At 41.9% G+C, this 26,607-nt stretch overlaps 2 protein-coding genes across 2 annotated transcripts in view; one reads left to right on the plus strand and one right to left on the minus strand.

The window, feature by feature from the left end:
* The window catches only part of oxtr (oxytocin receptor), a 48,366-nt gene extending 36,408 nt beyond the window's left edge, over positions 1-11,958 (plus strand). The window contains exon 2 of the mRNA XM_034166612.1: positions 11,125-11,958. Within this exon, the coding sequence (XP_034022503.1) occupies positions 11,125-11,378 (254 nt within the window). The 3' untranslated portion in view covers positions 11,379-11,958. The remainder of the gene's footprint in view (positions 1-11,124) is intronic.
* Positions 11,959-17,271: 5,313 nt separating this feature from the next.
* cav3 (caveolin 3) lies at positions 17,272-25,734 on the minus strand. The gene is made up of 2 exons (XM_034166613.1): positions 25,445-25,734; positions 17,272-18,384 (listed from the first exon to the last, which is right to left on the minus strand). Exons 1-2 carry the CDS (start codon positions 25,559-25,561, stop codon positions 18,043-18,045), a joined length of 459 nt encoding a protein of 152 aa, XP_034022504.1. The 5' UTR covers positions 25,562-25,734; the 3' UTR covers positions 17,272-18,042.
* Positions 25,735-26,607: the final 873 nt, after the last annotated feature.

The following is a 26,607-nucleotide window of genomic DNA, read 5'->3' on the forward strand; positions in this document are numbered from 1 at the left end:
ATGAGATGCGCACTGTTTCTCATAAATCTCCTCCTTAATAAACTTGTGGTCCATTCATACCAACTGTATTTGTGACTTTTGTGCCCTTCCAAAAATACTTTGGCCCATATTTCTCATATTTTTTGGCAGGGTGACTGCAGTTAAAGTGTGAATAGCGACATCAGCAGCAGGACCTGACAAACATGAGCAATAAGTAGAAAGAGGTTGAATATGGGATACAGACCAGTTACATGAATCTCAAACTCATTTACCAAATGTCAGATGGGTGGCGGAGTTGGCATAGCGTAAATGTCATCCAGTGTGCAGATAATTTCCAGTGATGTATCGCTGCTTCGCTGTGTCATAAATGTTTTCCCTCCTTATCTTCTGACCTTGTGAGCATATTTGGATGAATCTGCTGTTTTACAGAATGTTTGATTTACATCTTTCTAAAACTTCTTGTCTTTATACGTAACTGATTGTAAAGCTGCAGGCATAATCAAGATTCCTCACCAAGACCCCTCTGGGATTTTTGAAATATGTTTATTTTCTGCTAAATAACAATTAAGGATGACAGCACGTAAAAACAGAACATGTCACCTCCCCACTAGGTGTTAAAAGCCAGTTTAAATAAATAAGTCTTTAACTTAGATTTAAAAAGTGCTAGGTCAGGAATAGTACGTAAATTCAAGAGGTAGCTTGTTCCACAGTCTGGGGCCAGCTACCGCAAAAGCATGATAACCCCAGCGTTTGTATCTCGACCTCGGAACATCCAAGTAAAGCTGGCCAGACGCCCGTAATGTCCTACTGTAGGTGCGCAAAGTTAACATTTCAGACAAGTAGGGAGGTGCAAGGCCATAAATAGCTTTAAAACCAAACACTAAAATCTTGAAATCAATTCTAAAACGAAGTGGAGTGAGTACAGGACAGGCATAATATGCTCCCGTCTAAAAGTGTTTGTTAAAAGACGAGCAGCAGCATTCTGCACCAATTGGAGACGTGCAAGAGAAGACTGACTAATGCCAGAATAAAGTGCATTACAATAATCAAGTCTGGAGCTGATGAAAGCATGAATCATGTCTACTGAGGAAGTGCCTCGTGTAGCAACCTGTCCAGATGATTGAATGAATAATTTCTGAGCCTCTCTGTTGATTTTCTACTGGGAACTAATGGTTGAGTGCTGTTAGTTCCGGCTGACTGATTCAGCTTTCTTTCACTGGAGCAATAACACACACACACACACACACACCTTTTTTTATTTCAATTTTGAATAAATTACCTCCTCTTTTGTCAGTAGTGTGTCACGTCACCATGATGGAGTTGCTAATGATGTCGCATTTCTATCTGATGCTACCTACTCCTTCGTTAGTTCCTTAGTTGTAATCCTGAGGTTATGTTGAACCTTCAGAAAAAGAGTTTAATTCCTGAGTGTTAATTTTGGCCTCATTCCTAATTATATAAAGTCTGTATGGTCCCAAGCTTTTGATATATATACACACACTATGTGTGTGTGTGTGTGTGTGTGTGTGTGTGTGTGTGTGTGTGTGTGTGTGTGTGTGTGTGTGTGTGTGTGTGTGTGTGTGTGTGTGTGTGTGTGTGTGTGTTAATGTAGAAACTGATTTGGTAGAAATTGTGAATTGGAGATTCTACTTGTGGAGACTGCAATCGGCGTCTCTACTAGTGGAGTCTCCATTCAGAGAAACTACTGGCAGAATCCCAATAGAGACTCCAATGGAAACTCTACTAGTAGAGTTTCCATTGATTACAAGTTCTTCCTTTCTTGCTGTGATCACTTCAGTATGGTGTGGCTCTAATGTGAAGTTGATATGACTGATATTTTTCTAATTTCCACAGTAAGGTATTGCTGTCATTCTATGTCTGGATATTATCTTGTCATGATAATGAATGGCTTGGTGGAATTGGAGATTCTACTAGCAGAGTCTCCGATCTGAGTCAATCACAACTTAACAAACAGAATTTTTCAGTTTTGCAAATGCCTTTTTTTAACAAATGAAAAATGACATACTTTACAAATACACATTTATTTGTAAAAACCAACACACATTAACTTGTGTGTTGGTTTTTACATATAATGAATCAACCACTCAGTGATCACAGACTCAGTTTACCCATAATGCATTTTGGCATCTGAATTAGTGCATTATTTTAAAATTAAAAGATATGTGTTATATTTTCACTTTGTACAAATGACAGACTTGACATTAAAGTAGTTAAACTATCCAGATTAATTTGGTTTATAAATCTAAACCATAAGTCAAACCTGCTTTTCTTTTGAGAACTTCAGCCTCACGGCTGGACAGTTGTATACTGTGAAAAGAAATTACTTTTGTTTTTTTTTTTTGTAACTGCCTAGCAGCCAGGCCCCTTCTGCTGTGGCAGAGTTGGCTATTGCAAAATACGTAGCAGACAGGAGCCAACATGTATGATTTTAGGGTTTATGAATGTTTTTCGCTGTTAGCGGACTAAATTAGCTGAACTAAATTTAAATAAACTAATTTGGTTCGTTGATGGTTTTTGAAATTAGCTGAAAAGCTAATCTGCTAACAAAAAAGTTAGCTTTGCTAATTAGCAGTTAGCAGATTAGCAGAAGTGTGCCCACCACTACAAACAGTGCTGAAAAGGACAATAAGCAGGATGTTGAAGAGCAAACTTCAGTTGATATGAACATGAAGCGATCACAGCTCACAGTGATTCGTCGCCCACTGTGAATAACGATGAAACAACCTAAGCTTCTCACAGGTTTACATAAATCAAACATAAAACAAACAGTTCATATATTAAAGTTTTAGGCACAATATACAAAGAGTTTTATGTTGGGATAACGTTAATGCTGTTGCTCATGTACAGTGCAACGGTTAAATTGCAGCTTGATCAGACAGTCTCAATGCAAAATCTCAGAAATTTTGACATTTGCAGGATTCAAAACCTCAATACCTCACACAAATTACAGTTGGTCTATTTACACTCGCATTCAGTAGATGGCAGTGTTCTCTGCATTTTGACGGGGGGGGGAGGGGGGAGTGATGAGAGCAGGTCATTAGAATTTTCCCATAATGCATTTTGGCACATGTGCCTGTTTAATGTCAAACCTTCAGAATTCATGCATTACTTGAAAACTAAAACATATACAGTAGTGTTCAGAATAATAGTAGTGCTGTGTGACTAAAAAGATTAATCCAGGTTTTGAGTATATTTCTTATTGTTACATGGGAAACAAGGTATCAGTAGATTCGGTAGATTCTCACAAATCCAACAAGACCAAGCATTCATGATATACACACTCTTAAGGCTATGAAATTGGGCTATTAGTAAAAAAAGTAGAACAGGGGGTGTTCACAATAATAGTAGCATCTGCTGCTGACGCTACAAACTCAAAACTATTATGTTCAAACTGCTTTTTTAGCAATCCTGTGAATCACTAAACTAGTATTTAGTTGTATAACCACAGTTTTTCATGATTTCTTCACATCTGTGAGGCATTAATTTTGTTGGTTTGGAACCAAGATTTTGCTTGTTTAGTAGTGTGCTTGGGGTCATTGTCTTGTTGAAACACCCATTTCAAGGGCATGTCCTCTTCAGCATAAGGCAACATGACCTCTTCAAGTATTTTGACATATCCAAACTGATCCATGATACCTGTTATGCGATGTATAGGCCCAACACCATAGTAGGAGAAACATGCCCATATCATGATGCTTGCACCACCATGCTTCACTGTCTTCACTGTGAACTGTGGCTTGAATTCAGAGTTTGGGGGTCGTCTCACAAACTGTCTGTGGCCCTTGGACCCAAAAACAACAATTTTACTCTCATCAGTCCACAAAATATTCCTCCATTTCCCTTTAGGCCAGTTGATGTGTTCTTTGGCAAACTGTAACCTCTTCTGCATGTCTTTTATTTAACAGAGGGACTTTGCGGGGGATTCTTGCAAATAAATTAGCTTCACACAGGTGTCTTCTAACTGTCACAGCACTTACAGGTAACTCCCGACTGTCTTTGATCATCCTGGAGCTGATCAGTGGGTGAGCCTTTGCCATTCTGGTTATTTTTCTATCCATTTTGATGGTTGTTTTCTGTTTTCTTCCACGCGTCTCTGGATTTTTTGTCCATTTTAAAGCATTGGAGATCATTGTAGATGAACACCCTATAATTTTTTGCACCTGCGTATAAGTTTTCCCCTCTCCAATCAACTTTTTAATCAAACTATGCTGTTCTTCTGAACAATGTCTTGAACGTCCCATTTTCCTCAGGCTTTCAAAGAGAAAAGCATGTTCAACAGGTGCTGGCTTCATCCTTAAATAGGGGACACCTGATTCACACCTGTTTGTTCCTCACTGACTGAATGCCACACTACTATTATTGTGAACACCCCCTTTTCTACTTTTTTTTTTTTTTTTTACTAATAGCTCAATTTCATAGCCTTAAGAGTGTGCATATCATGAATGCTTGGTCTTGTTGGATTTGTGAGAATCTACTGAATCTATTGGTACCTTGTTTCCCATGTAACAATAAGAAATATACTCAAAATCTGAATTAATCTTTTTTATTCACATAGCACTACTATTATTCTGAACACTACTGTAACTGATATTTTCACTTTGTAAAATTGACAGAGGTGACGTTAATTTTGATAACTTGTCCAGAATTAGTTTGTTTACAATTTTAACTGTAAGTCAAAACTGCCTTGCTGTGCATGAGTCCTTGTGACATGTCTGCAAGACTGTATGGCTATGAAAATAAATCTTTTTCTCTCCCCCTTTTTTTCCTCTCTCTCTCTGGCCACCAGGTTTCTTTAGCTGAGAGAAGGCTGATCTTAGACAGAAACACTGGCTTGTTGTTGTTTGTGATTGCCTTTGAATTTATTCGGAAGTGTCAGTTGCTGCCAGTGCACTGCTCACTACAGGTTTACTGGTTACTACTGTTCCCCTCCTTCCCGTCCTCTGTCTTCCTGTTACTCCTCCTCTCCCTGAGTGAGGAGTGCTACAGTCTGATAGCCTGAGGGACAAAGAAGTTTTTAAGTCTGTTGGTCTTGCACTTGGGAAGGAGCAGTCTGTGGCTGAAGAGGCGCCTCTGGTTGCTGATGAAGGTGTGCAGATGGTGACTGGCATTGTCCATAATGTCCAACAGTTTGTCTAGGGTTCTCTTCTCTGCCACCGTCACCAGAGGGTCCAGCTTCATGGCAACCACAGAGGATGTGCTGCTCCCCAGTACACCACAATGTAAAAGAGGGCGCTGGCTACTATGGACTGGTAGAACCTCCACAGAAGATTCCTGCAGATGTTAAACGACTGCAGCCTCCTCAGGAAGTACAGCTTGCCCCATTCCTTCCTGTACAGGTGGTTGGTGTGGGTTGTCCAGTCCAGTTTGCTGTCCAGCCACAGCCCGAGGTACTTGTAGGAATCCACAGCCTCCATCTCAACTCCCTCCATCAGAACTGATCACAGTCTTGGTCTGGACTTTCCAAAGTCAATGACCAGTTCCTTTGTCTTTAAGGTCTTGAGCTTTAGTTGGTTTGTGAGACACCACACAGCAAAGTCCTTCACTTGGCGCCTGTACTCCTCCTCTGTGTCATCCCTGATGCATCCAGCAATGGCTGTGTCATCTGTGAACTTCTGGAGGTGACACAGCTCAGAGTTGTAGCCGAGGTCCGAGGTGTACAGGGTGAAGAGAGGAGGAGCCAGCACCGTGCCCTGGGGGCTCCGGTGCTGCTGATCACAGTGTCCAATGTGGTGTCCCTCAGCCTGACATACTACAGCCTGTCTGTGAGGTAGCTGGAGATCTAAGTGACCAGGCAGGGGGCCACTCACATCCTGTTCAGTTTGTCCTGAAGCACAAGGGGCTGGATGGTGCTGAAGGCACTCGAGGCATCCAGGAAGAGAATCTTCACTGTGCCGCTACCCTTATCCAGGTGCGAGTGGACTCGTTGTACAAGGTAAAGGATGGCATCCTCCACACCAACACCTGCCAATATGCAAACTGCAGACAGTCCTGGGTGTGTTGCACCTGAGATTTGAGAAAGTCGAGGAAGAGCCACTCCAATGTCTTCATCAGGTATGAAGTGCGTGCCATTGGTCGGAAGTCATTCAGCTCAGTGGACCAGTTCTTCTTAGGAACTGAAACGATGTATGATGTATGATGTCTTCCAAAGGGTGAGCACTCTCCCAAGCTGCAGGCTAAGGTTGAAGATACATTGTAGTGGTTCTCCCAGTTCAGTGTGCAGGTCTTCAGTAGTCTGGGACACACCTTGTCTGGGCCTGCCGCTTTCCTGGGATGAAGCTTCCTCAGGCCTGGTCCACAGTGATGTATGGGGGAAGGTTGTGGTGAGGTAGGAGGGGAGGAGGAGGGGGCTGCTGCTGTGATGTCTGGGGTGAGGTATGCTGAGGAAAAAATGAGAGATGGCTCCAGTGAGGGAGAGGGTGGGTGCATGGACTTGTTGAACTGGTTGAAAAAGTTAAGTTCCTTTGCCCTCTCCACTGTACCCCCTATAACTCTGATCTTTGTGTTATGGCCTGTGATGGTTTTCACACCTTCCCAGAACTCCTTCATGAAGTTTTCTTTCAGCTTCTGCCCCACCTTTCTCTTGTAGTCGTCCTTTGCTTCCCTCACGCAGTATTTCACCTCCGGCTGTGTTAACTTCATCACTTCCATGTCTCTGCTTCTGAAGACAGCCTTCTTCCTGTTGAGGACAGCTTTGACTTCCCGCGTTACCCATGGTTTGTTATTGGGGTAACAGCAGACAGTCTTGGTTGGGCAGACCACGTCTGCACAGAAGTTAAAATAATCCGTCAGACAGTGTGTCAGCCCTTTTATGTCCTCACCATGTGGGTTGATCAGCTCATCCCAGACCATGATGTTGTAGCAATGTCTCAGGGCACTTTCCATTTCAGGGGACCACCTCCTGACAGAGCGAGTGGTTACCAGCTGCCTTTTGACCAGGAGGGTGTACTGTGACTGTAGGTGGACTTATATATATATGTCAGTGGTGGGCACAGCTAACCAAAAAGTTAGCTTCGATAACCACTAATCCGCTAACTGAAAAGTTAACTTCTATAACACTAAACTGATAAACTCTTTAAAAAATTAGCAGAACTTACAGCTAACCGCTAACTTGGCACACTGTCCATGACTTTTACTTCCACAGAGGCTTCTGAGTAAATTCAACGCAGCACTTGTGTCTTTAAGTTCTAAGTCCGTGTCTTGTGTCTTTAAGTTCCTAAGTTCGTCCAGTACATGAAGTGTGCCACCAGAGGGGGAAAATACTTTGGACCATGTCTACTCAAACATAAAACATGCGTACAAAGTCACTCCCCTCCCCCATCTCGCTGGATCAGACCATCTCTGCCTCTCCCTCACCCCCACCTACACCCCCCTGCTGAGGCGAACAAAGCCACAACGGAAGACTATCCAAACCTGGCCTGAGGGAGCGCTCTCCCAGCTACAGGACTGCTTCTCACGAACTGTATGGGATTTATTTTCCAGCCACAACCTGCAGGACTACACTGACACCATACTCTCTTACATTAAGAACTGTGTTGACACTGTCACCATCAACAAAAGAGTCAGGGTTTTTCCAAACCAGGAGCCCTGGATGAACAGTGCAGTCCAGTCCCTATTAAAAAGCTGCAACACCACCTTTAAATCAGGGGAAAGGGCCCTGTACAGCGCAGCCAAGTCCGATCTGAAAAGAGGCATCAGAGAGGCCAAGGCTGCCTACAAGAAAAAGATAGAGGACCACTTCACTGTAAATGACCCCAGAAGGATGTGGCAGGGAATAAATCATATAACCAACTACAGAAGCAGCAACTCAGGAAATCCTAGGTCTGATGCCTCGTTGGCAGATGAGCTGAACCGCTTCTTTGCCCGCTTCGAAGCAGACAGACCAGCAGCAACTCCACACCCACCACCCTAGCACTAGCATGCTAACACTTCAGGAACACGAAGTGAGACGTGTGCTGAAAGCGGTGAACACAAGGAAGGCGGCCGGCCCCGATGGTGTACCTGGAAAGGTACTCAAAGTGTGTGCTAAACAACTGGCTGGAGTTTTCATCTGCATCTTCAACCTGTCCCTGTCACAGGCCATCATTCCACTCTGCCTCAAATCCTCCACCATCATTCCAGTCCCAAAGAAGCCAGCAATGGAGCGTATAAATGACTACAGGCCTGTTGCACTTATGCCTGTGGTCATGAACTGCTTTGAAAGACTGGTCTCTCAGCACATCAGAGCCTGTCTGCCTCCTACTCTGGACCCCCACCAGTTTGTCTACAGGGCAAACCGCTCCACAGAGGACGCCATCACCACAGCTCTCCACACCGCACTGAGTCACCTGGAGCACCAGGGGAGCTATGTGAGGATGCTGTTCCTGGGCTTCAGCTCAGCCTTCAACCACATCACCCCAGAGATCCTGGTCCAGAAAATGACACATCTGGGCATCTCCACCCCCATCTGCCAGTGGATCAAGGACTTCCTCACAAACTGCCCACAGTCCATGAAACTTGGCCCCACCTTTCCTCCACCATCACACTCAGCACCGGTTCCCCTCAAGGCTGTGTACTGAACCCCCTCCTGTTCACCCATTACACGCACGACTGCTCTCCGACACATCCCACAAATACCATCATAAAGTTTGCGGATGATACCACCATGAATGGGCTCATCTCGGGAGGGATGAGACCGACTACAGAGATGAGGTCAATCGACTGACAGCGTCATGTTCAGCTAACAACCTGCCACTGAACACCATAAAAACAAAAGAAATAATCCTGGACTTCAGGAAGAACAGGGCTGACCCAGCCCCACTCTACATCCTTGGGGACTGTGTGGAAAGGGACAGCTCCATCAGGTTCCTGGGAGTGCAGCTCTCTGACAGCCTCTCCTGGACTGCCAACACCACAGTGGTGGTGAAGAAAGCCCAGCAGCGACTCCACTTCCTGAGGGTGCTCAGGAGAAACAATCTGGAGGAGAAGCTGCTGTTGTTCTACAGAGCCACCATCGAGAGCATCCTCACGTACTGCATCACAGTGTGGTACGGGGGGTGCTCAGCAGCAGACAGGAGAGAGCTGCAGAGGGTGATCAAAATGGCCCAGGATATCACTGGTTGCTCTCTGCCCAGCCTGGAAGATATTGCCAGCTCTCGCTACCTCAGCAGAGCTGCCAGCATCAGCAAAGACACATCCCACCCCAGCAACCACGTGTTTGACCTACTACCCTCCGGCCGACGGTATAGGTCAATTAAAACTAGGACAACCAGACTCAGGGACAGCTTTCTCCCCAGAGCGATCACTGCACTGAACAATAACAAATCACTCTAATCCACACCTTTCAAGTTTCTTGTACAGTATCTGTAAACCATGTGCAATTTTCCCGTTCAATATGATTCCATAGTTGTATATAATTCTCGTTTTACATTTTACTTGGTCCACATTTTATTTTATTTTATTTTACCTTATGTTTATATTAGTTGTACATATACTCTGAATAAGTTACCGTTAAATTTCATTATTTAGCTAAAAATTACTCGCACCACGGAAAGCACCTTTTTGGGATTGCACTCAAATCTCATTGTAATGCAAATTACAATGACAATAAAGGCATTTCTGATTCTGATTCTTTAAACACCCTGTCATCTGTTGCAAAGACATCTCACTTACCTTTCACGTGGTAGTGTAGAACAAACGCAACGCACTTTCACTCATGGTTTCATTTATAAACAGACTAATTCTGTACAGTTTATCAACACAATGACAACAACGCTGTCATGCTCTCTGTACAGCACAAAAATCCGGTGCAACCAGGTGGGGCTGACTTATAGAAAAGGAAAACAGCTGGTGCAACACAGACGTAGGTGCAGCACCGTAATAAACTTTTTAGCACCTACATCTGTGCTGCAACAGCTGTTTTCCTTTTCTGAAAATATCGCACTTTTAAAGTAATGAAGAAGAAAGAATAAAGAAGGTTTGCACATTAAACCAACACAAACTGAGGAAGTGCTTTATTTTAGCCAAAGACGAAGCTGGAAAAAACTTGCTTTGACAACAGAGTTTATCTGTTGATCAAACCTCAAACAGCTGTCAAATATCACTCCCAAATTCTTGACAGCTGGTTTTACATAATTAGCCAGGGCACCAAAATTTGGTGTTACCACATTTGGTATGCCAGAGTGCTCAAACACCATGATCTCAGTTTTACTATCATTCAGGTAAAGGAAGTTTTGGGACTGCTTTACATCGTGAATACAATTAAATAATGATGACAAAGTATCACTCCCATTAGTCCTCACAGGCAGATAGATTTGTAGATCATCCGCATAGCAATGAAAGGACAGGTTGTGCTGGATTATAATTGACCCCAATGGCAGAATGTACAAAGAAAATAGAATAGGCCCAAGAACAGAACCCTGCGGCACTCCACAACACAGAGGAGTAGTTGATGAGGAGAGGTCCCCAATCATAACAGAAAAGCTCCTTTCAGCCACATATGAGCTAAACCACTTAAGTGCAGTACGCTGAATGATGATGATGATAATGATGATAATAACAGTGTGTATATGATAAAAAGCACCTAAAACAATTTATAAATACATTTAGACAGTAAATTAACATTAAAAAAATAGGAAATGAACAGGAAATAAAAGGGTTGAGGTCTTCCTCTAAAATCCTGTTGAGGTCTAAGGTTCTTAAAACATTCTGGACTCACACACTATTCCAACTTATGATAGAAACTTTGCATAATTTATTACCACAATTGAAAAATGTCAGGTACCTATTTTATAAGTACTACCCAATCTGGAGCCCAGCAGCCAGTCTGCTCTGTGTCAGCCTGATCCCGTCAGATCTCAGAAATTAAACAGTGCGGGATCTGGTTCGTACTTGGATGGAACATCAGCGGCTGTATGTGTTTCTTCAGGTAAAATTGGAGTTGTGTCAGGAAGGGCATAAAACCTGTGGCAAATGCCAATGCGCATCTGGCTGTGACCCCAAATGGGAAGCCGAAAGGGCAACAACAACTCATAGAGCCCATGGATCCGGGCAACACAATGATATATGTTGATGTCCTCAAGAAAACACGTATGTGGTTGTCTCCAGATTTGGTGTAAATGTCTTCTTGTGCTCTTTCCTCTTCTGTAGCCATGCCCTTCATCATCTCCATGCTTCTGGCCAGCCTGAACAGCTGCTGCAATCCGTGGATCTACATGTACTTTGCCGGCCATCTCTTCCATGATCTCAGGCAGCACTTTCTCTGTTGTTCTGCTCGTTATTTCAAGTCATCCCAGTGTCGCGGCGAGCATGACTTCGACTCCAGTCACAAGAGCAACTCTTCCACCTTCGTTATGAAGAGCACGAGCAGTCAGAGGAGCATCACACAAATGTCCACCATGTAAAAGAATCTTTCTGCATCAACTGAAATGTCACGACTCATGAGGATACTGGTAAAGCTCCAGTAGAAGGGGGTAGGGGAACCAATAAAAGTCTTAGATTTAAACAGTAATGAAATATATATTTGGTATGAAGTTCAATGCATTTTAGGTCTACGAAACAAACTGAACAATGACGTAAAAAAAATTTGGTCAACATGTTTCATCTATTTCCAACAATTTCTTTGTTGGGCCATCAACCACTCATTTGTTGACACCAGACTATGGATCAGTTTGCGTAAATCCACTCACCTGTTCTAATTGTTGTGGCCATGTTGTTCCTTTTCTTGCCTTTCCAAACATATGTAAAGTGTTATTTCAGATATTGTTAGATGTGACATGTTCCTACACTCACTGGTAATGCTGTAAAAAAAAAGAAACAATTTAAAGAGAGAAAATAAGCTAAAATCCACTCAGTGATGATGGTTTTATTTACACGTGTAGCTAAATATGGAATTTGCTTTCAGTACAGTATAAAGATATCGTTGACATGTTGTACGTGGTTGTTTTTTCCATGCTGAATAAATAAGATCTCTGAGTTCCTGCACAGTTTTTGGCAGCACGCTCGTGCTTTCAGCGTGTATCCCCAAACAGCAGCATTGTGTCGAGATCTCAGTCTGTGCAAGATGCCGGGTGGTTAATGGAAGCCTTTCAAAGCAAAATGTCACCCATTATTCTGGGCTGTTATTCTGTAAGAAATGAGAATATAAGTGAAATGTCATGAATTAATTGTAGCATCAGTTGTAATATAATTAAGTTTGTTGTCTAGTCAGTTGTGTTCTTATTTTGTGTATTGTGTCAATTTGAGAGTGTTATTGAATTATAAGACATAGATTATTTTATAAAACAGTTTCAGTCAACAACAGACTGAGTAAATTCAAAATCATCCTCTAATAAATACTGCCATATGAAGTTTAGAATGTTTATTTTAATGTAGATGTTGCCAGAGTGAGGTATTTTATTTTGTAATAAAATTCTCTGTTTCCACTGTAAAACTGTACAACTGGTGATGCAACAGACTAAAGCTGCATGATGCCTCATTTCTCCAGTCCCAGTGACAGCAGCTTATAACTCCTTGACATGCATGTCTTGGTGGCTCCCCTCACAAGTCTCAATGCATAGTCACTCCATTTTGGAGAGCTGCCTACTCTGGACAGATTTGGCATATAGTGCTATAGTGATTTTTTTTCTTCATGATTGAGGTAAATGAAGTCAAACACATACTCAGTGACTTGGAAATGTTCATGTATCCATCCCTTGACTTGTCTAAACAGAAGTGGTTGTAAAAGTGATGATTTCTATTCACAATATTCCTTATATTTAGCTTGTCCAATTAATGAAATATTTTTGTTAAACCCCTTGAATTAAAGATGAAAGTACTACATACATATTGCGGTTTAATTGTAACTCCATTGTAGGCATTGATGTTGCATGTCACCTTATCCACCACACTACAGAACACAATGGCAACCACCCAGGCACATAACCATCCATTCCCACCTTTCAAAGTAAAGTTTCACAGCCGGGTGAAACATGGACATCCCCTTAGCCGACATCGGCCGCTGGCATCCTCAACACTGATGTACCTGTGTCCCAGATCATGACCAGAGAAATTTGCACATATCCAAAATAGCAATGCTGATATTCCCTCACAGTGTAAGTCATACCTCTCCTCTGAGATCTTAGTCTTGATCCACACAATCGTAAACCCAAGCACTCCATTTCCTCACTCAGCTTGTCAAGTGCTGCATTGAGGGTATCCATTGAAACAACAAGGATCACAGCATCATCTGAAATCAATGTCAATAAACCTTTCCTCACCAACAAAGGCACCCAGAAATGCTGGTTTCCACAACCGTACCCAACACTCAGTCCATGCAGGTATTGAACAAAGCAGAAACCAGAAGACATCCCTGATGATCAGCTGTATTCAAATTCAATTCAATTAATTTCATTTTTACAGCACCAAATCACAGCAAAGCCACCTCAAGGCACTTCACACGAGTAACCTTACCAACCAGTGAGCCAGCGATTGCGATCTCCCAGTCGATCACGGGCAGAGTTCCAATCAATCGCATAATGACAAAACAAAAAAATCAAACACTCTTCTTTCTATCTGCACGTGACCAGAGTATGGTTACTAGGTTCTAACTAAGGACTCGAAAGGGCGTGAAAAGCTAGACTAGAGCAAGTGGATACTACAATGGTGGAAGCTAAAAAATCTAAAATGTGTGATTTTCATTGAGTGGGCGTAGGATTTGCTTTTTCCTGTATTCAAATACCAAGTACATCTGTCTTATCTGCAATGCAATACCAAAGAAAGAGAATTTGGAGTGCCACTTCAAGACTATCCACATGAGCTAAATGAGCTAAATCGCTTCTGCGTACCCAAAAATCCAGGAATTGAAAGGTCAGCTAGCAGCACAACAGTCCATAAATATGGAAGATGTGGTGGATATGGCTAACAAGATTGCGTGTTTTATTCGGGCCAGGAGTCTGCAGAGGCGATGATTCTGTGCACAGCTGGAAGAGACAGGTGCAAAACACACAGATCTGCTGCTGCACAGAGATGTTACGTGGCTCAGCAGAGGTAAATTTCTGGAAAGGTTTTCTGAATTATTGCCCAAAATTAAAGAATTTCTGAAACGTTCAAACCATGCTGAATATGCACAGCTAGAAGACAGTCAGTGACTCTTGGGTAGCCTTTCTTACTGATCTGACTGACAAGCTCAATAACTTGAATGTTGTGATGTAAGGTAAAGAGAAACACATCATCAACATGATCAGCTCTGTGAACATGTTTAAAAGCAAGTTACACCTGCTATCAAGCAGTTTGCAACAGTGTGACCCTGCAGAATTGTCCACACATGGACACAGAATTTAAGTGTCAGGGCAAAGACTGTGTGGACTTGAGAGTGCACATTACATGAGAATGCATGATCAAGTGCAAAGAATCTTGTCAGAATTTGACAGCCACTTTACTGACTTTGCATCTAGTTGAGCCTGTTGTCAGTTTTCCCTGTTTTCCATTTGGGGAAAATATAGATGTGACTTATATAATGTCCAAAGTGGCAACACTCTTCAACCTGGATAGCTGTGCTATTGAGAATGAGATCCTCATACTGAAAAATTACTTTGAGCTCAAATCCAGGGTAACACCTGACATGAATGTGGAATTCTGCAATCTAATGCAGAAAGAGAAATACCCCAACCTCAGACAAACTGCACAGAATTTGACTGCACTTTTTGGATCAACATATTTGTGTGAGTCTGCCTTTTCACATATGAAAATCATCAAGTCAAAATGTAGATCCACCATGACTGATGACCACCTTGTCACCTACTTACGGCTGGCACTCCGCTCTTACTGTCCGCACTATGAAAGACTAGCTTCCTCCTCTCAGTGCCAGAAGTCCCACTAAGGTTAAGAACAACTTTTCCAACTTGAATTAGGCATTGTATTATTTGGGTTATTTGTTGTTGTGTTGTTATGGGCCAGTTGTAAGCCTACTTGTCTACTTGTGCTTATTCTTTGCACCATGCACATTTACTTCAATAATGTATTGTTGTTGTTAAAACTTTATCTTTCTGCCAGAAAACTGTTATTATATTGGTGCACAATAAATTGTGGCTATACTATGGCTATTGATATGGCTTGGTAGATCTCGATACACTAACAACGTTAAAAGTAAATCTTGGTTCACAAATGGTTGGTCACCCCAGCCCTAGAGCAAGCACACAGGTAACAGTGGTAAGGAAAACTCCCTTTGATGATGTTGAGGAAAAAACCTCAAGCAGACCAGACTCAGAGGGGTGACTCACTGCTTAGGCCATTCTGAGTTACAAGGTTTTAACAAGCTGAAAAAACAAGAATAGCATCAAAAACCAAGTGCATTATTGAGATGAGCATGCAGTCATTGGCACCACAGGTAGGGGGTCGCCCTGGGGTGCAGGGCCAGTGTCCATCCATCACATCATCAGTGGGCCACAGCACAAGCTGTCCTCATGGAAGCGTACATTCCAAAATCAGACTGCAGTATGCTGTGTCAACTTCAGCCAGGGCATCTCCTGGTCAGTCCAGCGCCCTGTGGTGCACAGCCATCAGCCTTTCACAATGTCATCAGTGCTTCGGACAGGGAGAAAAACAGCAGAATCAGTTGGCAGAAAATAACTGCACCTAAGGTAGGAGTTCACCAGCAGTAAATCGACAAGGAAGTAGAGAGAATATTGAGGTGATTACCAGCAGCTAGCCCTGAACTTCACAAACAGACCCACAATTTAGATGAAGTTCTGTTCTGTTGCTAATAAGATGAGTTAAAGGGATAGGAAGCACAGTTCCATACTATGCCAGTATGCTAGTCATATGAGAGGGAGAATAGATACATCTTAAGCCTGGGCTTGAATGTGTCTACATAATCTGACTACGCCGGGAGATCATACCACAAAACAGGGCACTATAAGAGAAGGCTCTGTAACCTGCAGACTTTTTATTCACCCTAGGGACACAAAGTAGCGCCATGAGAACGCAGAACCCAGGCCGGTACATAGGGTGTAATTGGGTCAGCTCAGTAGAGAGGTGCCAGTCCGTCAATAATTTTATAGGTTGGTAGCAAAACCTTAAAATCTGACCTCACAGAAACAGGAAGCCAGTGAAGACAGGCCAAAATTGGTGTAATGTGGTCAGCCTTCTGCTTCTTGTCAAAACTCTGGCAGCAGCATATTGAACCAATTGGAGACCCCAAATCCTGGATTGCGGTAAACCAGAGCATAGAACATTGCAGTTGTCCAGTCTAGAAGAGACAAATGTATGGATCAGAGTCTCTGCATCAGCCATAGACAGGATGGGATTAATCTTCACTATGTTTTGAAGGTGAAAGAAAGAGGTCATTGTGATACCTCTAATGTGTAGGTCAAAGGACAGTGTGGGATCAAAAATCACCCCATGGTTCCTCACTTTGTCAGTATGATGTGTAACACATGAGCCTAGGTTAAGCGCTCGCTGGTCAAACTGATGTTGATGTGTCACTGGACCAAGGACCATAATTTCGGTCTTGTCCACATTTAAAAGTAAGAAGTTGCTTGACATGCAACTTTTCACTGAAGAATAGAATTTAAAATTCTTCTTCTTACTTATAAGGTTTTGAATAATCAGGTCCCATCTTATCTTAGGGACCTCATAGTACCATATCACCCCAATAGAGCGCTTCGCTCTCAGACTGCAGGCTTACTTGTAGTTCCTAGGGTTTGTAAGAGTAGAATGGGAGGCAGAGCCTTCAGCTTTCAGGCTCCTCTCCTGTGGAACCAGCTCCCAATTCAGATCAGGGAGACAGACACCCTCTCTATTTTTAAGATTAGGCTTAAAACTTTCCTTTTTGCTAAAGCTCATAGTTAGGGCTGGATCAGGTGACCCTGAACCATCCCTTAGTTATGTTGCTATAGACGTAGACTGCTGGGGGGTTCCCATGATGCACTGTTTCTTTCTCTTTTTGCTCTGTATGCACCACTCTGCATTTAATCATTAGTGATCGATCTCTGCTCCCCTCCACAGCATGTCTTTTTCCTGGTTCTCTCCCTCAGCCCCAACCAGTCCCAGCAGAAGACTGCCCCTCCCTGAGCCTGGTTCTGCTGGAGGTTTCTTCCTGTTAAAAGGGAGTTTTTCCTTCCCACTGTAGCCAAGTGCTTGCTCACAGGGGGTCGTTTTGACCGTTGGGGTTTTACATAATTATTGTATGGCCTTGCCTTACAATATAAAGCACCTTGGGGCAACTGTTTGTTGTGATTTGGCGCTATATAAAAAAAAAATTGATTGATTGATTGATTGACTTTTGAGTAAATCAAAACCACAGCACCAAACAAAATGAGTCTCACAGAGAGGCTTTTTATTGCACTTTGGCAGCGAGGCAGCCTGTAACACATTTGACTGAAATTGCAAACAATTAAGCTTAATGTTTCACTCTTCACCATGTTATAATACAAAACTGGAAAGCTTTAACCAAAAAAAAAAAAAAAGCCGTGTCTACTGCGGCTCAAAAGAAGCAGCATAATCTGGAAATATATCATTTTATTGGACCAAACCAGATAATATTTTAAATACTGTGTCAAAGCATTGGAGAAAAACTAATCCAGTTTTTTTTTAAACCACAGCTGTTATAATAATAATATGCTTGCTTGTGTGTCGACAGAAATATCAGGCACAGTGACATACAGGACCCACAGAACTTTAACTACAGCTAAATGAATGCACAGAGACAGTGTTTTCCACAAGGTGCAGCAGTGGGAATTCATTTAATTTGTGGTGGATGAGAAGCAGTTGTGGCTATGGCACGCACATAAGCGAGGGCAGGTGGTTTGTTCTCGCATTTGGGCCATATTCTTCTTCCGCAATGAGGAGCCCTGAGCCCTGTAGGCGTGCCAGTGCTGTGACAAAACCATGCCGCCTGCTGCAGCTGTCACAGAGCTTCTGCTTCCACTAGTGTTGATACTCAGAGCTCTGAGGACGGGAGCACAAAGAACATGCAAGGAAACGAGAAGCGGTGTCAGCAGATACGCAAGATGCTAGGACTGATCTCAGGGTGTATAAAAAGACGCCACATTTCATCCCATCATACTAGAAACACTACGGTGAAAGTTGTTAGACTTCTTTGCGCAATGCCACGCGCATGCCGCTGAAGATCTTGCCCAGAGCTTCGAAGAAGGGATCGCAGAAGGTCTGGATACAGAGAGAGTAGATGCGGCTGACGCACTGAGACTCGATCAGGCAGCTCTTGATGCAGGGCACTACTGCCCAGATGTGGCAGAAGGAGATGCACGCAAACAGGAAACCCCATAGCAGAGAAACAGGAATACCGAAGACAGCGGACAAAATGCGGTAGCACCAGTACTTGGACACAGTGAAGGTGGTGTAGCTGAGTTTCCACACCCCGTCCAGACTGTGTGTCCCATCAGGCTCTGCGATGACATCCTCAAAGTCCACCTAAGAGAAGATTTCAAAGATTATTATTACTGAACACCTTTTTGTGAACATTACTTTTTATTCATGCACTGCCAACACAAGCCATGCATGCGCGCACAGCCGGTCTTAAATGTAGGATTATGCCTGTGCAGGAAACAGAGTGCTTGGGTCAAATTTATGCAGACACACCAGTTATCTGTCTTATACTTCACAGCACAAAAAGCCTAAAGTAGTGGCGTGGTGGCAAATATGTGGAATAGCTTTTAATTAGCAGTCCAAACAATTCTAAACACATTTTTAGAAGCCAAAGTTTCCCTCATGAAAGATGCATGAGAGGAAGTTTTTAATTTTAGTACCTACCATGAAGTCTGTGTTTTATAAGCTAGTTGTTATATTGTCAGCTGAGGCTCTACTATGAGTGGATAATTATTGTAAACCCACGGTGGGGATGGCAGGTGCAGCACTGCACAGCCAAAACCTTTTATTCTCCTGCATCTTGTTCGATGGGATGAGTACAGAAGCAACAATTTACTGACCATTTCCCATAAAAAGTACACAAAAATGTCATTTTATCTGCTCAATGTGACATTTTTGCATTGCTAAAGTCACATTTTGCAAAAACCAATCAGTGCCAGAAATATAGATATGTATACGAGGTATGTTAGAAAAGTATCCGACCTTTTTATTTTTTGCAAAAACCTGATGGATTTGAATCACGTGTGCTTGCATGAGCCAACCTTGAACCTTTGTGCGCATGCGTGATTTTTTTCACTCCTGTCGGTTGCATCATTTGCTTGTAAGCAGCCTTTGTGTGACGATGGGTGGAGTCTCTCGTCATTTTTCTTTGCAAGGAAATGGCGGAACAACTGGAGCAGCGCGACTGCATCAAATTTTGCCAAGAACTGGGCGACAGCCAGGTGGAAACCATTCGGATTATTCAGACGGCTTTCGGTGACGATCCTATGGGCATCACAAAGATTAAGGAGCGGTACAACCGGTTTAAAGACGGCCGCACAACGGTGGAGAGTGTGCCGCGCTCCAGTCGGCCATCAACATGCTGAAATGACCAGGTCATTTCCAAAGTGAACGCTGTGGTGATGTGGGACCGTCGTGTGACTATCCGAGAAATTGCGGAAGAGGTGGACATCAGCACTTTTTTGGCACATTCCACTGTGAAAGAAGATTTGGCCATGAAAAGAGTGGCGGCGAAATTCATCGGCACGAAGCTGATGGCGCAGCAAAAGCGCCTCCGTGATGAAGCCTCACAGGACATGTTGTGACATGCTCACCTCTTCCACAATTTTTCGGATAGTCACACAATTGAAAAGCCACCGAAAGCCGTCTGAATCTTCTGAATGGTCTAAATAGATAAGACTAAATAGATAGAAATAAGTAAAATGTTGGACCACTTTTCATGTATAAAATATATGCAATATCTTTCATGTGACCTCCTACAGTTTATAAGACAAAGCATTCAGATAATTTCAGGCAGACAGACATACCATTACATGGATGTCTTTCCCCTTTGTGGTGAGGCTATAAGTCAGACTGATTTTCATCAGGTTTTTAAAATCATTGAATTATTACTGATGTCATCTACTGTGTAATACACCTTCCAAGAAATCAAGTTTTATTAATTTTTGTTGTTGTTTTGCTTGTTTCTTTTTTTTTATTTGCAAATATGCCATTATAATGTACACGTATGCATATGTCTGTAATGATGTTTTTGACTACGTATGACTTTATCATATGACGTCTGTTTGACTTTATCATGACATCATTCATACCAAACAATAACAAATTACCAATCAATCACTAATATTTTACTGATCAATAAATGCTGGAAATCACCCATCCATGTTTTTCTTAGTCTTTGACCAAATATCTCCAAAATCAAATCATCTCTAGAAATCTATCCAAGTCATATTCTTACCAAGTGTGAAGGAAATCCATTCAGCTGTTTTTGAGTTATCTTGTCCACAGACACACATACGCACACAAACACACACCAGTGAAAACAATACTATGCTGCGCCGCTTCACTGGTGCGCAGGGTAAAAATCTGTGTTAGTGAGCACCTAAGTGGCTATTGTGGCATATCAAGATGCTGAATAAACAGCATGATTGTTCCACAGACGTACTTAAAGGCTACTCTAAAATGTGCACAACAAAATGCCACAGATGTCACAAGTTTTGAAGGATCATGCAACTGTCATGATTGCAGAATTGGCCACCAGAGCTGCTGCACATGAAGTGAATGTTCATTTCCAACCACAGACCATGTGTAACCTCGCTTCTTCATCAACACAAACCTTCAGTAGTGCAGCAGATAAGAGAATATTTACAGAGGAATCCTTCAAATGGTGATGCAAGCACCAAATTTGGCACAAATACTCCTTAGACATTACTCTTTTGAAAAAGCAGAATGTTCACTTGAATTTTCAATAGGCGACCAGGTAGGGGCCAATTGGAGAATTACACAGGGGTTGAAATTTAAAAATGCTCCAATTATATTGAAACGTATTCCATATTATTTTTCTGATCATAAAGATTTCAAAAAGGTATAGTTTGGACTATCTGTGACTGAATTCTATGGAGTTATGAACAGTGTTGCCACAGTTACTATGAAAAGTTACTTTATTAGTTAATTAACAGCTATATACTGTTACTTTATACAGTTACTTCATTAGCAGCTTTATGCAGTTAGTTTACTAGGCACTGCTGACAACTTGTAAGTAATAAGTAATGTAACTAATAATGTAACTCCTAATATAACTTGGTTACGCTTAATCAGCAAACTAACTAATCAGCAAAGAAACTAATGGTTGCTTTTCTGACTACTCAATCTTAAAAATAACAAAGTTAGCTTGCTAGTTACTTTATCAGTTACATTCAGCAGCTGCCAACAAGTTGTCTGTAGCTCATAATGAAGTAACTGTATAAAGTAAATGTAAAATGTAACGGTTTAAAGTAACTAATAAAGTAACTTTTCAAAGTTACTGTGGCAACACTGGTTATGGGGTACAAAATAGCAAAAATGGTGACAAAGGTCAATTTCAGTTTGTACAGGAGTCAAAGTTGCTCCAATTTTTGTAAAAAAAAAAAAAAGTGGTGCAAATTATTGGATTAATGAATGGAATAGTTTTTACTGTGTTGAATGTTTGCAAAGTAAAGGTCAGACAAGTTCAAGTTGGAATCTTTGTGATCAGACAAATAATGTGGTGTAGTTTTGAATTTGATTGGAGCATCTTTTACTTTGACCCATGTGTAATTCTTCAATTGATCCCTACCTGGCTGCCTAATGAAAGTTCAAGTGGACACCCTGCCTTTTCAAAAGGGTAATGTCTAAGGTGTATTTGTGGCAAATTTGGTGCTTGCATCACCATTTGAAGGATTTTTTTCTTCGTAATATCACCAAGCTGAGACATATACTATCTCATAATGAGTTGGAGACAATTATCCATGTGTTTATTTCCTCACGGCTGGACTACTGTAATGGCTTGTTCACCTGTCTCAATAAGAAGGAGGCGAAATGCTTACAATGTGCCAGAATTCTGCTGCGAGACTTCTGACCCACATTAATAGGAGAGCCCACATTATTCCCATTCTGGAGTCTCTTCATTGGCTTCTGGTTGCTTTCAGAATAAACTTTAAAATACTCATTTTGACATTCAGAGCCCTTCACAGACAGGCTCCTGAATATATTGCTGACCTGATCCAGCCCTACACTTCTGCCCACAGTCTGAGATCTTCAGGACAGAACCTGCTGATGGTTCCCAAGACCTGCTTCAAAACCCGAGGTGACAGATCTTTTAAAGCCGCAGCACCTCGTCTCTGGAATGAACTGCCCTTCTCCTTGTGCTCCCTGGATTGTATAGAGACTTTCAAAGCAACTCAAGACTCTCTTTTTTAAACAGGCTTTCCAAAGCTTTTAGACAGTTGGCACCACAACATTTTTATTTTTGTATTGTGATAGTTTATCTCGTAAAGCTCTTTGTGACCTTTGTCTATAAAAATCACTATATAAATCAAGTTTACTTACTTACTTTTTCTGTTATCTGCTGCACTACAAGACCAACTGCACGCTTTATAGAGTGACCTTTAAGTATGACCAGTGCAATGTGCAGTAGTGCAATAATCAGGCTGTTTAATCAGCATCTTGCTGTGGCACACCAGACAGGTGGATGGATGATCTTATTCACTCACATGAATTTTAATACATTTGTGGATAAAATTAACAAAATTAGAGAAATAAACCTTTTCTATAAATAGAAGAAGTCTTAGATCTTTCATTAGCACTGTTGCCTCACTGCAAGAAGGTCATGGGATCGATTCCCAACTGTGGCCTTTCTGTGTGGAGTTTGCGTGTTCTCTCCATGCTTGCGTGGGTTCTTTCCATGTGCTCCAGCTTCCTCCCACATCCAAAGACATACAGGTTAGGTGGATTCAGTGGTGGGCACACTTCCGATAATCCGATAACAGATATTTATAGAAGATAATGTTTTCAGTATCGGATTATCTTTTTAGATAACTTTAAAAACCATTATCAGACAAATTATCTTCCGATTAATTTTTGTCCGATAGCTTTTAAACCGATAAACAAAATAAACAAAGCTGATATCAGATATATGTTTTAGTTTTAAAGTAATGTGCTAATTTTTAAGGTTTTGTGAGCACATGCTCTGCCCCGCAGTGCATTTTGGGTAGGATGATGTAATCTCAGTACGTCATGACAGGACAAATGCATTTCAGACACTCTGTTCAGGCTCCACGGACAACAGCATTAAACTCTAGTGCCTAAAACTCTCTTGAATATATTCTCTGCATTTCTAGACGTTGATTTTTTGAATTGCATTTGTTAAATTCCACGCATTTTAAATGTGAGCAGACAGGGATTATCTAGAATTTGTTTTGAAAGCCTCTACTGCCATCTAGCATCTACTGGCCAGTAGTGTTCCTGGCAGTGTCTGGGAACCAGTAGATGGCAGTGTTCTATTTATTTTGACCCCGGTTATGTCAGATGATTGTCAAATCAACTTTTTTGCTTTGCAAATGGCTTTTTTTTTACAGATGAAGTTTAAAAACAAAACAACTGCATAATAATAATAATAATAATAATAATAATAATAATAACATTATTACAAGACAGCTCTGCAGTGTTTGCACAGGCACAGTGCGAACGGTTGGATGCTGCTTGTAGCTTTCAGCAGCAGGATAACCTCACGACGGCCGACCACAATAATATATTAAACAGGTTTGATTCTCATTCGACCATATGATCGGCGATCAGGAGGTGGTCGTCAGATGTTGACCGCAGCTTGATACTCCATGAACACTACACGATGCAGGACGCACGATTAACCTGAAACTTGGTCCAAAAAATTCCTGCATGAAAAATCATCTCGCACACTGTAAAGCACATTTTACAACATCAAATGAATGTTGTAAAGAGAGAATGTGGAGAGAATGTGTGCAAACATGCGCACATTCTCTCCACATGCAAAAGATTTTGCGATGACACTTCCAGGGCTCCGTAAAAATGCCTGTTTTTACAAATAAAAAAATGGATATTTTACAAAAGCACATTTAAACACCAACACACGACAGACGTCACATTAACGTGTTGGTTTACATAGTGAATGACTGCAGAGGCACGTTTACCCAGAATCCTTTGCGATCTGTCTCTTTGTTACAAAACGTCAGAATTAGTGCATTATTCAACATTAAAAGATATATGTTATATTTTAACTTTGTACAAATGACAAAATTGACATTAATGGAGTTATTCTATCGGTATTAATGTTATTTATAAATCAACACCATAACTCAATATGACTTTATTTTTCAAGACCTCTGCATGACCGGAGCTTTGTCATTGATAGAGAGCTGGCTTTACGGCTGCTCTCAGGGTGTCTCTGTGCTCAGACCGCTGTAGTAAACAAGAGCTTCCAACAGGGGCAGACTGTTGAAAGAAAAAAAGTGTGGTCTCACTGTTTGGGTCTGTTGTTATTTTTAATATTATTAGAAGCTATTAAATTTGTTTTACTAGTAGTTGTAAATGTGCCAGAGATAATATTGGAATTTATCTATCGGTTATCTGTAACTTCCGATACATTTTTGGGTGGTTTATTGTTTTATCTTTATATCAGATAACTTTTCAGTTATCTGATTATCTGTTATCGAAGTTAATTTTTTGGTTATCTGTGCCCACCACTGGGTGGATTGGAAACATTAAATTGTCCGTAGGTGTGTGTGCAGGCGTGAATGTGTTCGTCTGTCTGTAGTGGCCATGCGACAGCCTGGTGTCCTGTCCAGGATGTACCCCCCCCCCCCCCCCCCCCATGTCCTATGACTGCTGGGATAGGCTCCAACTCCCCCATGACCCTTAGTTGGAGTAAGCGGTTGAAGAAAAGTGACAGACTGGGATCAAATGCATTTGTAGCACAATAAATTTTAGTCTGCAAAATTTACTCTTTTCTAAACAAACCTTATTGACAACAGGAGTTCGTGCACACAAATGCAGTCGCCAAAGATGAATACAACACCCAGACACTTATTTAGCAATGTTTATCAATGTTATCATACAGTTAAAAAAATAATGTTTATCAATGCCTTTTTCTGAAAACAGACATGAACAGGTCTGTAAATGACCCAAAGTGAACGATGTGGACAATAAACACTTGCTCTACTCGTAGCACAGAATTAACCTCGACCACTGAAAACGTTTACATGAACCTCCTTCATTCAAACATTTGTTAATCTTGTATATTCAGCATCATCTTGACAAAAAATAATATTTTGAAAGGATAAGCCAACATGGCAACAGTTAGAGAATAAACAGTCTTCCATCCTAAATAAAACACGATGGCACCGTGTTTCAATTTCACACTACGCCATTCCAAAAATAAAGTACGGCACAGGCCAACAGGAATAGCTTTTGGTCTATTTAGAGACTTTCCATCCAAGTATCGTAATGTTCTCCTCTTTGCTCACTTTACATTTTCTCCACATGCTTTCATGCATAATCCGGTAAAGGTCATGATATTAATGGTGCCGCTGCGACAGGGCGGTGCTTCACAAACCTTCACGACGTCGTCATTGATCTGCTTGGGGTCTCTGTTGATCAGATCAATCTCCTTGGTGTGGCTATCCTTCACAATCTTCGCTTCACTGGCATTGTACTGGTACTGATCCGCCATGGCTGGGCTGCAGGTCCTGGTCGAGCCGAAGACAGCGACTGTAAACCTTCCTGGATCAAAAACCTTTGCGTGCCCACAGTTTACTTGTGAACCCCTGTCTGTCTCACAACTGAGCCGATCCTTTTGGCATGCCAGTGGACAGCTGCAGCAAACGTCCTGGTAAAAATGGAGGCCTGTGTCCCCCGCCCTGCACACGCAGTGGCAGCCACACACACACACACACACACACACACACACACACACACACACACACACACACAATGCAGTGCACACAGACAGAAATGGCATAACGGAGAGCTCAGGGTTGTGTCACATTTCTCACAGGACTGTGGGGTGAGCTGGGCCGGAGTTTGCATGGTGGCATGAACTTCTACCACAAAGTGAGGCTCAAACACACTGTCACACTATTCTGAATATGATTTGGACTCACTACTTTGTGACCCAACTTTACAAAGATATTCCACAACTCAAACCAAAATGGACAATGAAATTCTGCGTGCATAGTGACCAGAAAAACAAACATGTACAAACAAATGAAGTTAGAAACAACAGTCATGCAACTCTTTTTATTGTCCAGACAATTCTAGGTGTCTGTATTTTTTTTTTTTAACTAAGCAATACAGAGCTGCGCATAATGGCTTCTTCAATGAATCGTTCTCAGTTGACTCTGGAGTCCACCAAGGCTTCCTATTATTCCCACTCCTTTTTTCTACTAGTTGTACACTGGACAGTGACACAAAATGCCACTGACCAGAAAGTCAGCATACAGTTGGTAAATGGGACTACATTTCACAATGATGCCTCATATTCACCAATACGGGAGAGCACGAGAAACACACGCACACTTGTTGTGGGGGGAGCCGACACTCTGGCATGCCACATGTGTACTGGGCAACTTCACAGTTGTGGGGGCACTTAGACAAATTTCACATCCAGCTCGAAAGTGATTGTCTGCTGACTGTTTTCGTGCTAACAGCACAAATGGCCACACATTTTCTAAGTGCCAAGCAAGTGGTGTTAGATGTTCACGCTGGAATTTGGCCGAC

The sequence above is a fragment of the Thalassophryne amazonica genome, chromosome 3 (assembly GCF_902500255.1).
Source record: "Thalassophryne amazonica chromosome 3, fThaAma1.1, whole genome shotgun sequence".
Classification (NCBI taxonomy): Eukaryota; Metazoa; Chordata; class Actinopteri; order Batrachoidiformes; family Batrachoididae; genus Thalassophryne; species Thalassophryne amazonica.